This window comes from Taudactylus pleione, unplaced genomic scaffold (assembly GCF_031769625.1).
Source record: "Taudactylus pleione unplaced genomic scaffold, aTauple2 ptg000016l, whole genome shotgun sequence".
In the NCBI taxonomy this organism is placed as follows: Eukaryota; Metazoa; Chordata; class Amphibia; order Anura; family Myobatrachidae; genus Taudactylus; species Taudactylus pleione.
Genome location: NW_028284418.1, coordinates 12,354,765 through 12,368,293, shown reverse-complemented (window position 1 = coordinate 12,368,293; position 13,529 = coordinate 12,354,765). Strand labels below are relative to the sequence as shown.

At 44.8% G+C, this 13,529-nt stretch overlaps 1 protein-coding gene across 1 annotated transcript in view; it reads right to left on the bottom strand.

The window, feature by feature from the left end:
- TTYH2 (tweety family member 2) overlaps positions 1-11,775 on the bottom strand; it is a 135,807-nt gene extending 124,032 nt beyond the window's left edge. The window contains exon 1 of the mRNA XM_088474603.1: positions 11,443-11,775. Within this exon, the coding sequence (XP_088330729.1) occupies positions 11,443-11,571 (129 nt within the window). The 5' untranslated portion in view covers positions 11,572-11,775. The remainder of the gene's footprint in view (positions 1-11,442) is intronic.
- Positions 11,776-13,529: the final 1,754 nt, after the last annotated feature.

The window sequence follows — 13,529 nt, the reverse complement described above, 5'->3', positions numbered from 1 at the left end:
AGCTTAATAAGGCTCTGCTCCTCCATCTCCTCTTTCTGTAGTGGAACAATTTCACCAAACTCATTCTCATTTCAGAAATCTAGGCATTCAACGTCCCTGGAATCTAAACCAATCATACAACTTTATTTTACCACAGTGATTGAGCAGGTGGAAACATTTCTGGAAACTTGGTGTTCTCTCCCCTTATTGGGCAGGATAGCTCTTCTTAAAAGTGTTATTTTCCCCAAACTGTCATACAGTGTACCTTATCCAAATTCTCCCCATTCTCCTAACCAGGTCCGATATGTCTCAACTACACTTCATTGACATAATAAAAAAAACAAGAATTGCTAAAGCTAAATTGTCTTTCACCAGACAGGTGGGTTGGCAGTCCCATCTATCTTATCATACTGGTTTTTATTTTCACCACTACATTCTGGACTGGCTATACTATAGAGAGATCATTACTCAGAAGTCCCTTAATTCAGAAATGTTTTCTCCTTATTCATTAGCAGTTCTTCTGCATACCCTTAGGTCAGAGGTCCCAAACACAGTCCTCAAGGCACGCTAACAGTCCAGGCTTTAAGGATAGCCATACTTGAGAACCGGTGTCTTAATTAGTACCTCAGTTATTTGACTTGTGTGCGAGTGCGTGTGCGGAGCGAGTGAGAATTTCACTCGCTCGAGGCTCGCAGCAAAATGGGGCGGCTGTCGATGTTGATCGACAGCTCGTCCCGTTTTGCAGGCGGGTCGGGGGGGGGGGGGTGGCTGCACAAACGGAGACGTTCCCGAAGGAATGCCTGCCGTTTGTGGGTGGCCCTACTGACATCACACGTGATGTCAGCAGTGAACTTCCTGCTCTATTAGAGCAGGAAGTTCATTGGGGCTTGCGGTGGACGAGACCCTACCACAAGGGTCTCGTCGCAAGCCCGATGGTCGCGATAATCGTGACCATTGCCAGGCCGCCCGCACAAGCTGTGGGTGATCACCCACAGCTAAGCGAGTGGCCTGGAGGTGGATTTTTCTTTTTTTTAAATCCGCCCTGATTCAGAGTGAGCGCCTCTGAATCAGGACCCTGGACTGTAAAGCTGGCCATACACCAGACCAACTTTCCTCCAACCATCCAACTAGTTGGTTGGCTGTTGGAATTAAAATCCGGTAATGTATGGGAGCAAATGACAATCAGCCATTTGCGCCCAAACACTGGAATATGTCCGAAAGCTGTTTTTCAGTCAAGTTATTTAAATCAAATAGATTTATCCAACTTGCCCGAACAACCTTTTTTCGTGTTTTCTGGCATTTGGGAGCAAATGGTTGATTGCCATTTGCTCCCATACATTATCGGATTTTAATTCCAACCAACCAACTAGTTGGATGGTTGGAGGAAAATTAGTCTGGTGTATGGCCAGCTTTAGTGTGCATGGAGAACAGAGGTTGGAAAACACTGCCTTAGGTCTTTAATTCCCCATCTTTGGGGATACTGATAGCACCTGTTTGGCAGTTAACTCAAAATTGTCTGATAAACCTACCTACACTTAATTTATCCATATTTGGGGCAATCTACCTTTTCTGCCTGGATTGGACATTACAGTCTTTCTCCAGTGGAGAGAGAAGGGCATTTGTAAAGTACAAGATATGTGACACAGGAGGGGTTACTTTTACCTTTCAAGATCTTAGACAGCGTTTTCACATCCCTGACAGTCAATGTTTCATGTTCCTTCAGTTTAGACACTATGCTGGCTCTGCCACGCCAGGTCTCACGTGCGAATCCCCTTAGTATTTTGTCTAGTTTACTCTCACATTTACATTCCATCCCCTACAAAACTAGATATTTGTATTCTGAACGGATTAATGTGGCCTATGTTAAGGTGTGTCAAACCTCAGTGGCTCATTGACAAGCAGATGTTCCATTTGTCACCTCCTCTGACATCCTACTCCATCATTATGATTAGATACTGTATCATCTCCTTTCCTAAGTTACAAGAGGTTCACGTTAAAATTATACACAGGACATTAATATGTTAGAGACTACATATGGTTGCAGATGAATTAGGTTTTTTTGGACAAAGTGATGGAATTTATCAATGTTATATTCAACCTTTTAATTTACAAAATCTCCCTTAGCAATTGTGTGTGTGAACTCTGGGCCATAATAGTCGGGTGGTCATTCCTTTGTTAACCATCATTATGACTGCAGCCAACAAAGTAATTTTACATCAGAGGACAGTAGCCACCCTTCCCCTTGTAGGGGAGCTTAAAGCTGGCCACACACTAGACCAACTTTCATCCAACCATCCAACTAGTTGATTGGTTGGAATGAAAATCTGGTAAGGTATGGGAGTAAATGATGATCAGCAATATGCTCCTAAATGCCAGAAAACAGATGAAAATGGTCGTTCAGAAAAGTTTGTTAAATGTTTGATCTAAACAATTTGTTCAAACAACAGTTTTTGTCCATTTTCCGGCGTTTGGGAGCAAATTGCTGATTGTCATTTGCTTTCATACCTTACCAGGTTTTCATTCCAACCAATTAACTAGTTGGATGGTTGGATGTAAGTTGGTCTAGTGTGTGGCCAGCTTAAGACTTTCTTGCTGCAACTTCTACATTTTCATACAATGCCACTTGCCCAATTTTATAAGAAATGGGGAACTTACATAGAACACTTGGACCTGCCTTTCACAGTCTAATATTTAAAATATATTTGAAACCACTAGTTGTTACCTTAAAGTGCATGTTGATACAGGTGTCATAATTATACCTATTTGTGCTTGTGATGGGGGAGGGGAGTCTGGCTGATGCTCATATTTCATGTTTGTGGTTCCACACTGATTTTCTCTTTATGTGGATGCCTACTTATGTGTACCTTCTGATGTTTATAATACTTCTTTCTTTCAATAGGTGGCAATTCAATTGTTTATAAGGCGGCTATTTTTTTTAGGGCACGTGACATGTCAATTCAATTGGTGCCATCGGTATTTCTGCTTGTACCCTCAGGAGGGTGCGAGCAAAATGTGAGATAAACCTGTGATTAGTGCTCCCTAACCGAAGTTTGGGCGCCCTTGCCAGTACTTTAGACGGGTTTATCAGTTTTACATGGCTAAACACAGTCTAATAGGGTGTCAAATCTACGATAATTAATGGGCGCCCAGAACGATAGAATTGCAACACTGGGTGCCCATTAATTATCGCAGCCAATACAATTAAAATCGCCCCCATAATGTTATTTATAGAATGCTCCTTGCTATACATTGTGGGGGGAGTACTTTACATTGATTCCTGTATATTAAGACATACTTTTGTGTAGGGTTTTCATTTTACTATTATACTGTGTTTCCTCCTTTGTCATTAATGTTTATAAATGTTTTTGTTATCATGCTACTTTTGTTAAAATGCTACTAAAAATTAAAAAAATAGAATAAATGACTTCCTACAGGCATGTTATAACTATTGCATTACAAAAGTGTAACGTTGTGTTTAATATTTTAGGCCGTGGTAGCATCAGTGCAACAATACAACAGACTGTATGGTAAAAGTGTTAAAAACATAGTTACCCATTTTCCATGTGCATATGGTTCAATGGGCCCATTCATCCTTAAGCGCAGTAAAGTGGACAAATATTGTTATATGGACAGCAATCAGTTAATTGACCCAATAGCACTACATGTGTGTCCCAAAATGAGAGAGACTGTGAATGGTCATGTCCACTCGCAACCACATGTAACCCAGGTACTGAGCCACCTGCCTGTGCAGCCAACAGAATGGCCACCAAGTGGCAGCATCATCCATATGTGGCTGATATAATAGCAGTGATTACTAATCAGGGTTTGGAAATAACTATGCTGTTTTTCTAATGAAGTTTACCAATCTTCTGGTCCAAAATTAGGTGTCCCTAAAAGGTCAAAGCACATTTATTTTAATTAAGACATTTATTACATTGTTAGAGGCATAGTGGTTGTACATTTGGATTAAACTGCAAGGTCGTGGGTTCGAATGCCACTACGGCTCTAACTGTGTGGAGTTTGTATATTCTCCCTGTGCTTGCGTGGGTTTTCATCCGGGTACTCCTGCTTCCTCCCACACTCAAAAAATATACAGGTAGATTAATTGACTCCCAACAAAATTAACCCTAGTGTGTATGTGTGAGAGCATGTGGTAGGGAATTTAGATTGTAAGCTCCACTGGGGCAGGGACCAAACCCGTACAAAAAGTACCCTCCCACCTACTTATTCCCCTCTTGTCACTAATACACAAAAGCTGCTCATCAGTCCATGTTTCATTAGTCTTACACTCATCTTCATCTATATAATGATCACCGGGAGTGCAATGGCACTCATTGTTGTGATGTAGACACAGGGACGACTCCAATAGGAGCTGCATCCTGTGTGGCGAGGGACCCAGACGCCCCTAATCTCTCTTGCACGACCAAAATGGGTGTGTGGCCTAATTCCCATAGGCCATGCCCCCTAAATGACACTATTTGGGGGCGTGCCTGTATGGCCTGTATGGCACACCTCCCATTTAACGTAGTGCTGGGCTCGCCCCCAACCTGACGTCAGTAGCTGGGCTGCCCCCAGCTCTCTCCCTGCACTGAATGGCACCGCTGCGGCAGTGGAGGTGCCCAACATCTCGACCGCCCATGGGACATTTCAGCAGGACAGTCCCATTTTTCAGGCACTGCCCCGCTGTTACACCCGTGGGACACTTCGTCCCACAGGTGTAACAGCGGGGCAGTGCCCGAAAAATGGAACTGTCCTGCTGAAATGGCTGGGAGGAGTGCGCCTGCTATGGGGTGGCATCACGGTTCGACCCGGCCCTGTGTAGACAGGACAAGTTTGCGGCTGGGGGAGAGAGTGGTCCCTTGCAGGACCGGCACATGGTAAGTATCGCAGCAGTCTGAGGGAGGGATTTTATTGACTCAGCATATGTCAGGCCCAAATTACTAGTTTTACATAAGAAAGACAATTAATCTCTTTTTTAAAGGTGGGTACACACATAACTGATCTGCAGATATATCTGCAGACTGTGCAGAACATATGTTCTGCATATAGACTGCCGGATTCATAGTGACTGAAGTCACAGCTGGGTGGGCATTTACATGCGCCCACCTAGTTAAGCTGTCAATCACCGCCGGCCCATACAGCAAATGTATGGGCGATCGGCTTACCGCCAGTACACACTGCACCAATATATATATATATGCAGATATATTGGGCATTGGGTGTGCAAGCACAGCCGACATGATATGTCTGTGAACGAAGTTGTTCACAGGCATATCGCTGGTACACACACTATAACGGGCATTCAATTGAACAGCCGGTATGCCTGCCAGTGTACACCCAGCATTATTTGGGTATGGATTGCTGGCGGTCGGGATGCCGCTGGTCAGAATACCAACAGCGGCATCCAAATAGTCAGAATAAACCCATAGGTAAGTATGCTAGCACTAACTCCAACCCCTGCCCTAACCCTCCCCCCCAGTGCATAAAGCCTAACCTCCTCCCCCAGAGTACCTAAACCGAACCTCCTCCCCCCCGCACCCTAAACCTAACCCTCCCCTAACTGCCGATACTTTCCTTCTGGATACCGGCGGTCGGGATACTGGTGCCGGGATCCAGACGCTGTCAGGATTTCGGCACCGGTAATTAGACTGTCGGCATTCCGCACGCTGGGATGCCGACTACATCCCAGTTATTAGTATGTATAGTTGGATGATATACGCCCCTGTTGATTGTTCCCTGGGACTGCCTATTTATTGCTGTAATTGACCTAACTGCAGATAGAACTGCATTATTTATCAGACAAATTACTTAGAAGACCGGAGCATGGGCGGAACAGAGGACCACTCAAGGACACAACAGTGTGCAAATGACATTCTTGTCGCCTACAGTCACAGCCAAAACACACAGTAATTACACATTTACTTTCAATAAAAATAATCAGTTGCCGATTTGCAAAGCTATGTTATGCTTTTATGGCTTAAACCAGAGGTTCCCAAGCGCCGTCATTACAGTCCACATTTTAGGGATATCCATGCTTGAGCAGAGGTGACTTAGGCCCTCATTCAGAGCCGTACGCTCTGAGCAGAGCGCACGCTCTGAATGAGGGCCGCCCTCCATAATTATGGAGCGTCCTCCTGGACGCTCGTATAGCTGTGGGTCACCACCCACAGCCTATACGAGCGTGCAGTTTGATGGCCGCGATGGTCTTGACCATTGCGACCATCGCCACTGCGAGCCGGAGCCTGCGGTTGAGTTTTTCAACCGCAAGGCACGGAGTGATTTTGGCTCTATCAGAGTCAAAATCACTCCCACTGACATCACTAGTGATGTCAGTGGGCCGGCTTCTGACGGTAGGCGTTCCCTTGGGAACGCCCCCGTCAGGGAGGCACACCCCCGGCACGCCCACCAAAGGGGGCGTGCTGTCAATCAACATCGACAGCACGCCCCCTTTGATCAGACACAACGAGCGAAGGAAAGTCCTTCGCTCGTCGCGTCTGGCGCATGCGCACGACGGAGCTCCCGCCGTCGTGCGCATGCGCAGTGCACAACATCGACCCACTTGCGAGCAGACAGCCGCTTGCGAGTGGGTCTGAATCAGGCCCTTAATTAGTACCTCAGTCAATCTGATTTAACCATCTGGACTCAAGCATGGATAGCCTTAAAACCTGGACCATACAGGCTGAGTTTGGGAACCTCTGGCTTAAACTATTAGAGGTTATGTGTAAGCGAAGATTGATTTAGATGTACTTTGAAAATTATGCTTTTATTATTTCCCAAAATTGAATATTTTTCTGGCGTGCTAATGCATGCTAGGGTAACTGCTCATATAACTTTTTCATTATAACAAAAAAATACTTGGATGAATATTTAATGCCACATACAAACTACATGATGTGTGGATGCGGCGATGTCGGCATCGGCGGAGGTGCCAACATTGGCAAGTGTATACACATTTGCCAATGCCGACCAGTGACGGACGACGGCAAGCGGGGGGGATAAGGAGGCCATGCAGGGCATCGCTTACGATATCCCCAGAACGGGCTGCATGTACAGCCGACTGGGGATATCGTAAACAACCAGCAGGAGCACGCACTGTTAGTCGTTTACCGCATACACACTGGCCAATAGTGTGAACGATAACGATATCGGTCAAAATATCGGCAAGTGTGTACGCAGCTTGACTGTTCTTTGCGTTTATATAGTTTTTGTTTTTTTTAAGTATTTTTATTTATTTATTTTGTGAATCTATAGCCCACGTGTCCAGGATTTCCAGCATAGTACCGGTCTTTGTCACAAGAACAATAAGTTGGAATGATTTATTTTTGAAGAAAGCAAAGCACTTGTGATGCACAGTAACAGAAGTGTTGGAGCTCTACCCTTATCTGAGAGATGTTTACTTCAAATGCCGTGCTATTAAAGGGGAATTAATCCCATGGCACAGTCAGGTGGGGAATTGCTCCACAGCTACTCCTACTGTCAATGGGAAATTCACATATACCCCCCCCCCCCCAAAATTGCTTAAGACTTCATTACAAGGGATATTTAAGACTAGCAAGGCTCTCCATACCTAGAGAGCAAAAGCTATCACCCGCTTCCCATTGGACAGATTAGTTCTACCGTGCTGTGAGTAGATCCATGCCTATCCAATCAGAAAAGGCAAGTTTAATCTGTGTTTCAACCACAGAACACATTATCAATCTAAAAAAAATCTCCTGGGATGAAGTCTCCAATCTTCATTTCAGGGGATCACAGCATTCATATAAAGTAGTTGTATACAATCAGTTCACAAATTTGTTAGCTTGTACATGTCCACCTACAGCCTTCACTAAATATATTGCTTTATCTTCTGCAATTTTTTTTTGTTAGGCGTGTTGCTCTTATATATGATAGAGCTGTAGTGATGATGTAAACACAAGACTGAACAACACAGAAAAATTTGTAAAAAAAAATAATTATATATATATATATATATATATATATATATATATATATATATATATATATATAGTCACATGACAAGTCGATAAACCAAAGTTTGGAAACCCCTTTGAATGCCATATATTTATTATCAGTTATTTATATAATAGCGCACACTCTGAATCAGTGCGTTTTTTGGGGGGGTTTTTTGTGCGGCCTCCTGGCTGCTCGCATAGCTGTGGGTCACCACCCACAGCTATAGCGAGCGGCCAGGTTGATGGTCGCGATGGTCAAGACCATCGCGACCACGGGCTTGAGACGAGACCCTTGTGGTAGGGTCTCGTGGCCGCAAGCCCCAGAGAGATTTCGGCTCTAACAGAGCTGGAATCTTACCACTGACATCGCCCCCACACAGCAGGCGTTCATATGGGAACGCCTCCGTTTGGGCAGCCACCCCCCCGAAGGGGGCGAGCTGTCACTCAACATCGACAGCTCGCCCCCTTTGGTGCGAGACTCGTGCGCATGCGCTGTGGGCCACCATCGACCCGGTTGCGAGCGCTCGGCGCTTGCGACCGGGTCTGAATCGGGCCCTATGTTCCCTACCGCATCTACATACACATACATACATACTAGGGTTAATTTTTGTGGGATCCAATTAGCCTGACTTTAATGTCCACTTTTAAATTAAACCACAGTTCTAATTATAGTACATTTTGCATGTTCTAAAGTGCTGTACTAAAATTCAACCTTTATTTAAAACCAGTGAAAAATAGCAGCTTCCCCTTTGGATAGAAAATGCATATTGTATTCAAAACATATTAATGGGTGACAAATATTTCCAGCACTGGGCACAGTATCAGGGTTTAGTTGTATACAAGCTACTATAGAAATAGGAGATGCTCAAAATTCTGTGTCCTACATTGCTAGCAAATCCTCAGTGATGGATATGAAAAGCCGCAGGGTAGCACAAGGACCAACAGGGACTGTCTCAGGCAACAAGCCAAGATACAGCCAAGAACAGCCGCTGTGCCCCGAGAGCAAAATCTAGTTCCCAGTACTTGTCTCCTATACATCCACACAATGCTGTATGCTACAATGCAGCCTTTATATAATCTGTAGCACTTAGAAGTACGTAATAATGCCAGCCATACACGGTGCGATTTTCTGACGTAAGATGTGTTGTACGATTTCCCTTGAAATTCTCCATACGATGTGGTCAAATGGTGTCCGATTGATCGTTACAATCATACAATATGATGCATACATGTGTATGACATTGTACACAATAGATCGCAATCTTACGGTTTTGCAGTAAGATCTACGATCCAGCTATAGGACGGCAGGGACGCGCATCGTAAACACACAAAGGCCCTGATTCAGAGCCGGACGCTCTGACAGAGCGCTCGCTCTGAATCAGGGCCGTCCTTTTTTTTTTAGAGCGGCCTCCTGGCTGCTCGCATAGCTGTGGGTGAGCACCCACAGCCATAGCGAGCGGCCAAAAAGATGGTCGGGCTTGCGACAAGACCTTGTGGCAGGGTCTCGTTGCCGCAAGCCCTGGAGTGCTTTTGGCTCTATTAGGGTCTGAATCAGGCCCAGAATCAACACACGATGTGCACGATTGATCATTACGATTGATCGAAATCGTCCAAAAAAAAAATCGCACCGTGTATGGGCCGCATTACAGTTCAGGAGACACTCTACGGGTGTTAAGATGGGTACACACTATAAGCTGGATCGTTCCAACGTGGATTGGAAGGATATATCGTTCAAATCGTATAGTGCGTAAACCCGATTGCGCGATCACGAGGGTTGATCATCGCATCATCCCACTCGATGTGCTGCATAGCAAATAGGACAATGCAATGAACGCCATGCTGTACCATACAGCACGGAACGTCACATCGCGCCGTCGTACCCCGGATCGTACAGTGTGTACAGCGCACGCGATGTATCGTTACATCATGTTGTTCCGTCTCTGGGTGTGCAGCTTTAATCAATGAGCTGACATTTATTTATTACCATTTATTTACAAAGTGCACACATATTCCACAACACTTCACAGAAAATATTTGACCCTGCCCCACTGAGGTGATAGGCGATATTTTACACGATTTGCCTGATTTCGATGCATGGGAACGTCAAATTGCGTAAAATATGTCCAAATCGTGTGTCCACTCACGATCACGATGCTGATGCACCTACCCGCTGGTCGTACATCGCATCTTCAGATCTTGCCTGCTACAGGCAAGATCTGCCAGTCTCGCACACAATGCACTGGAAAAAGTTAAGGATGCACTATAGATCGTTTGTCACATTGGACACTTTTTAAGACCAAATCGTGTCGAGGACTGCCGGGAAGAGTTCAAGGGAAATCGGACACGAGATCGCATCGCATAGTGTGTAGGCACCTTAAATCAGCACCTATAATGGTGCATACACACGGTACGATTAAAATGGACGATATGAACTATAATGTGAATTTTTCGGTGCCAAACGACCTGAGATGCTCGGGCACGTACGGACGATAATGATATCGTCCATCGCCCGTGCATGCAGGCCAACCTAATCGATATCGACCAGGTTACTATAGGGACCTGCGATCACTCGTTGGCGGGTAGGTGGTGTGCTGGACGATCGATATCAAACATCCAGCATACCCGGGAGATCGTTCAACGATATCGATAACCGTTGACGATCGTCCCGTGTGTATGCACCATTACAGTCATTGGCACAATGTAATTACAATACACAATCATACAATTATAGCGGTTTGTCATTGAAGGTTATGGAAACAAAAGTTATGGTTTAAAATTAGGATTAACTATTTAAAGTTGAAAAATATTGTCTGTCTGGAAACAATGAAGCAGATAATGCAGGAGTGACAGTTACGCTGTTCTGGCTCATATCACGGTTTGTTTGATTTATGTTACCTTGTGTGTACCCAAAACATCATGTACACATTTTCAAACCCAAAAATACATGAAAAATATTAAGGCGTACTAAAAAGAAAAGCAAACCCCACAATGTAGCCGCAGGATGTCCATGTGGTTTTGTGTTCCTGGCAATGTACTGTATTTAAATTGTCACCTGTGACTCATTAACTAGACATAGAAAGTGTGATAGAGCAACAAATTAGGGGCTGTGTAAGCTAGTAACAGGATACCAGTACAGGTGAGTAACATTTAGATAACAGCCTGAAAAAAAACAAATATACAGATCTGCAAGTGGGATGAGAAACAAAGAAACAGAGAGTGCACAGCTAAGACAGGAAAGTGCAGAGTAGGGTGTGGGGGTAATGAAGGGAACAGCTGCAGGATTTTAGGGGTGCACAAAGAAAGTCAACAACAGAACGGACCGCAGGGCAGGGAATAGGGAGAGATCTGGCAAACACTGAATGGGACACACAACATACATGTATAAAACGTTGTCATGAATCAGTCAGGCAAAGTCCACTCACTCATATCCTGCGGTACTAGCCGACCCACAGCGGCCATTCATGAGTCATTTACATCCTGCCCTGTACACCAAACCCCACTTCCCACTGACCTGCTTGTAACCAGAGTCTGTGGGGTTAAAGTCGCTGCTCGTCGGTCTCAGGGACAAGTCTAGGTGCGGGATGTTATGGAGCCAATAAACCCACCAAGGAGTGATGTATTCCACGCGTGCCGCCGCCATCCCCCCTCTCAGCACCCGGAATATGGACCAAGCAGCATTCCCCGGACTAGCAGCAGCAGGGACGGACTATAGTAGTAGTAGCGTCTGTGAGACATAGCGGCGGCGGGGGCGCGCAGCGCGTACATAGGGGCAGCAGGACGGGGGCGCGCACTGATCACTGTGCAGTCACTATGAATGGGGCCGGGAATCGCATCATGGATGCTGTGATTGGAAATGCCAGGCTTGCCGCTGCTCATTTATTCTCCTTACGATAGGCGGCCTGTGGCTCAGACAGAGTGCAAGGCTAAGCGCGCCCCCCATGCCAGCCACACGTTTGTAGCTTTCGTTCATGAAGAACATTACATTGATAAAGAGCATTTTATTCTCACTGGTAGTTGTTGCTGCTTGTTCATTATGTTGGGTATGCCCTATTAAAAATGTAATATAAAACTTTCTATGGTTGCAAAAGACGATACGATCATCTTTAAAAGAAAAGTATTATAGGTGCTGTGGTGTGTAGGTATTCCAATCATAATGGACAGGGCAGCATACTAAGGGGTTTATTTACTAAGCTTTGTTAGGAGATAAAGTGAACAGTGATAAGGTACTAGCCAATCAGCTCCTGTTATTTTTCAAACAGCCTGTGACATGGCAGTTAGGAGCTGATTGACTGGTACCTTTATCTCTGTTCACTTTATCTCCTAACAAAGACCCCTAAAGCTGGTTACACACAATTCAATTTGTTGCACAATATATCGTCCGATGCGGATTGAAACAATATATTGTACGGATCGCATGGTGACTATGCCCGACCACATGTGTCATTCGACACAGCCCATCTGTGCCAGCAAATGGGACAATGCAATAAATAATAATAATTTTATTTATATAGCGCTTTTCTCCTAAAGGACTCAAAGTGCTTTACATTTACCTTTACAGTACAAAACACAAATAAGCTTAAACAAGGGACATTAGTGAAATGCTTGGGTGAATAGGTGAGTCTTGAGTCTATTTTTGAAGGATTCTAAAGTGGAGGCCTCTCGAATTGTGCGGGGAAGCGAGTTCCATAAGGTTGGAGCCCTAAAACTGAAAGCTCGACCCCCAGACGAATTTCCGGAGATTCTAGGTAGTAAATAGCACCATGCTGCTAAATGCAGCATGGAACAACACATCGCACCATCGTGCAGTGTGTACAAGCGACGCAATGTATTGTGCGAGATGCGACTTGCGATCTGATGTCCGACATATCGGGCGGTCCCCACACACGGAACGATCGGGTGGCAGACCGCCCGATATGCCGGCACCCCCTTCTCCCACCCACATAGCACTGCATGGGATCGTGCATCACATCCCCAGATCAAGTGAACATGCAGATAGATCTGGAGGAGCAATGTACGCCCCACGGGAGCGCGCATTGGCCGATATCATGCTCACAAAGTACGATATAGCAGCGATATCGTACCAATCCATCGGATCGGCTACTATATCGCACCATGTAGGGGGCCCTTAAGTCTATAGGTGCATCCACACACGATTTTTTGAATGATTATCGATAACTATATCGTTAATCGTTGAAAAAATCGTTCACTTTCTGAGTTAAAGCGATGAACGATTATCGTTCATGCGCGTTCATGTTTGTAGTTTAGTCAGACTGACCAACTCAACGATTTTCAGAAAGGGAATATGCAAAAATGGTTTGCAGTTAAAAAAAATCGTTCATTACATTTAGTAAATGAACGATTTTACTAAACAATTTTCGTTCATTTTTCCCTTGAAAAAATGAACGAAAATCGTTGACTAAAATCATTCATTTACTAGATCATTGTGTGTGTATGCAGCTTTAGTGATGTGTTGGCAGCACTTCCTGCACAGAGTTGAAGTTATTTTGCATGGGCCAAGTACACCAGAGTCCACATGTGGTGGTGATGATGATGGGGAAATGGATGGATTCTACATTAATTCTATTTGTTATCAATAGG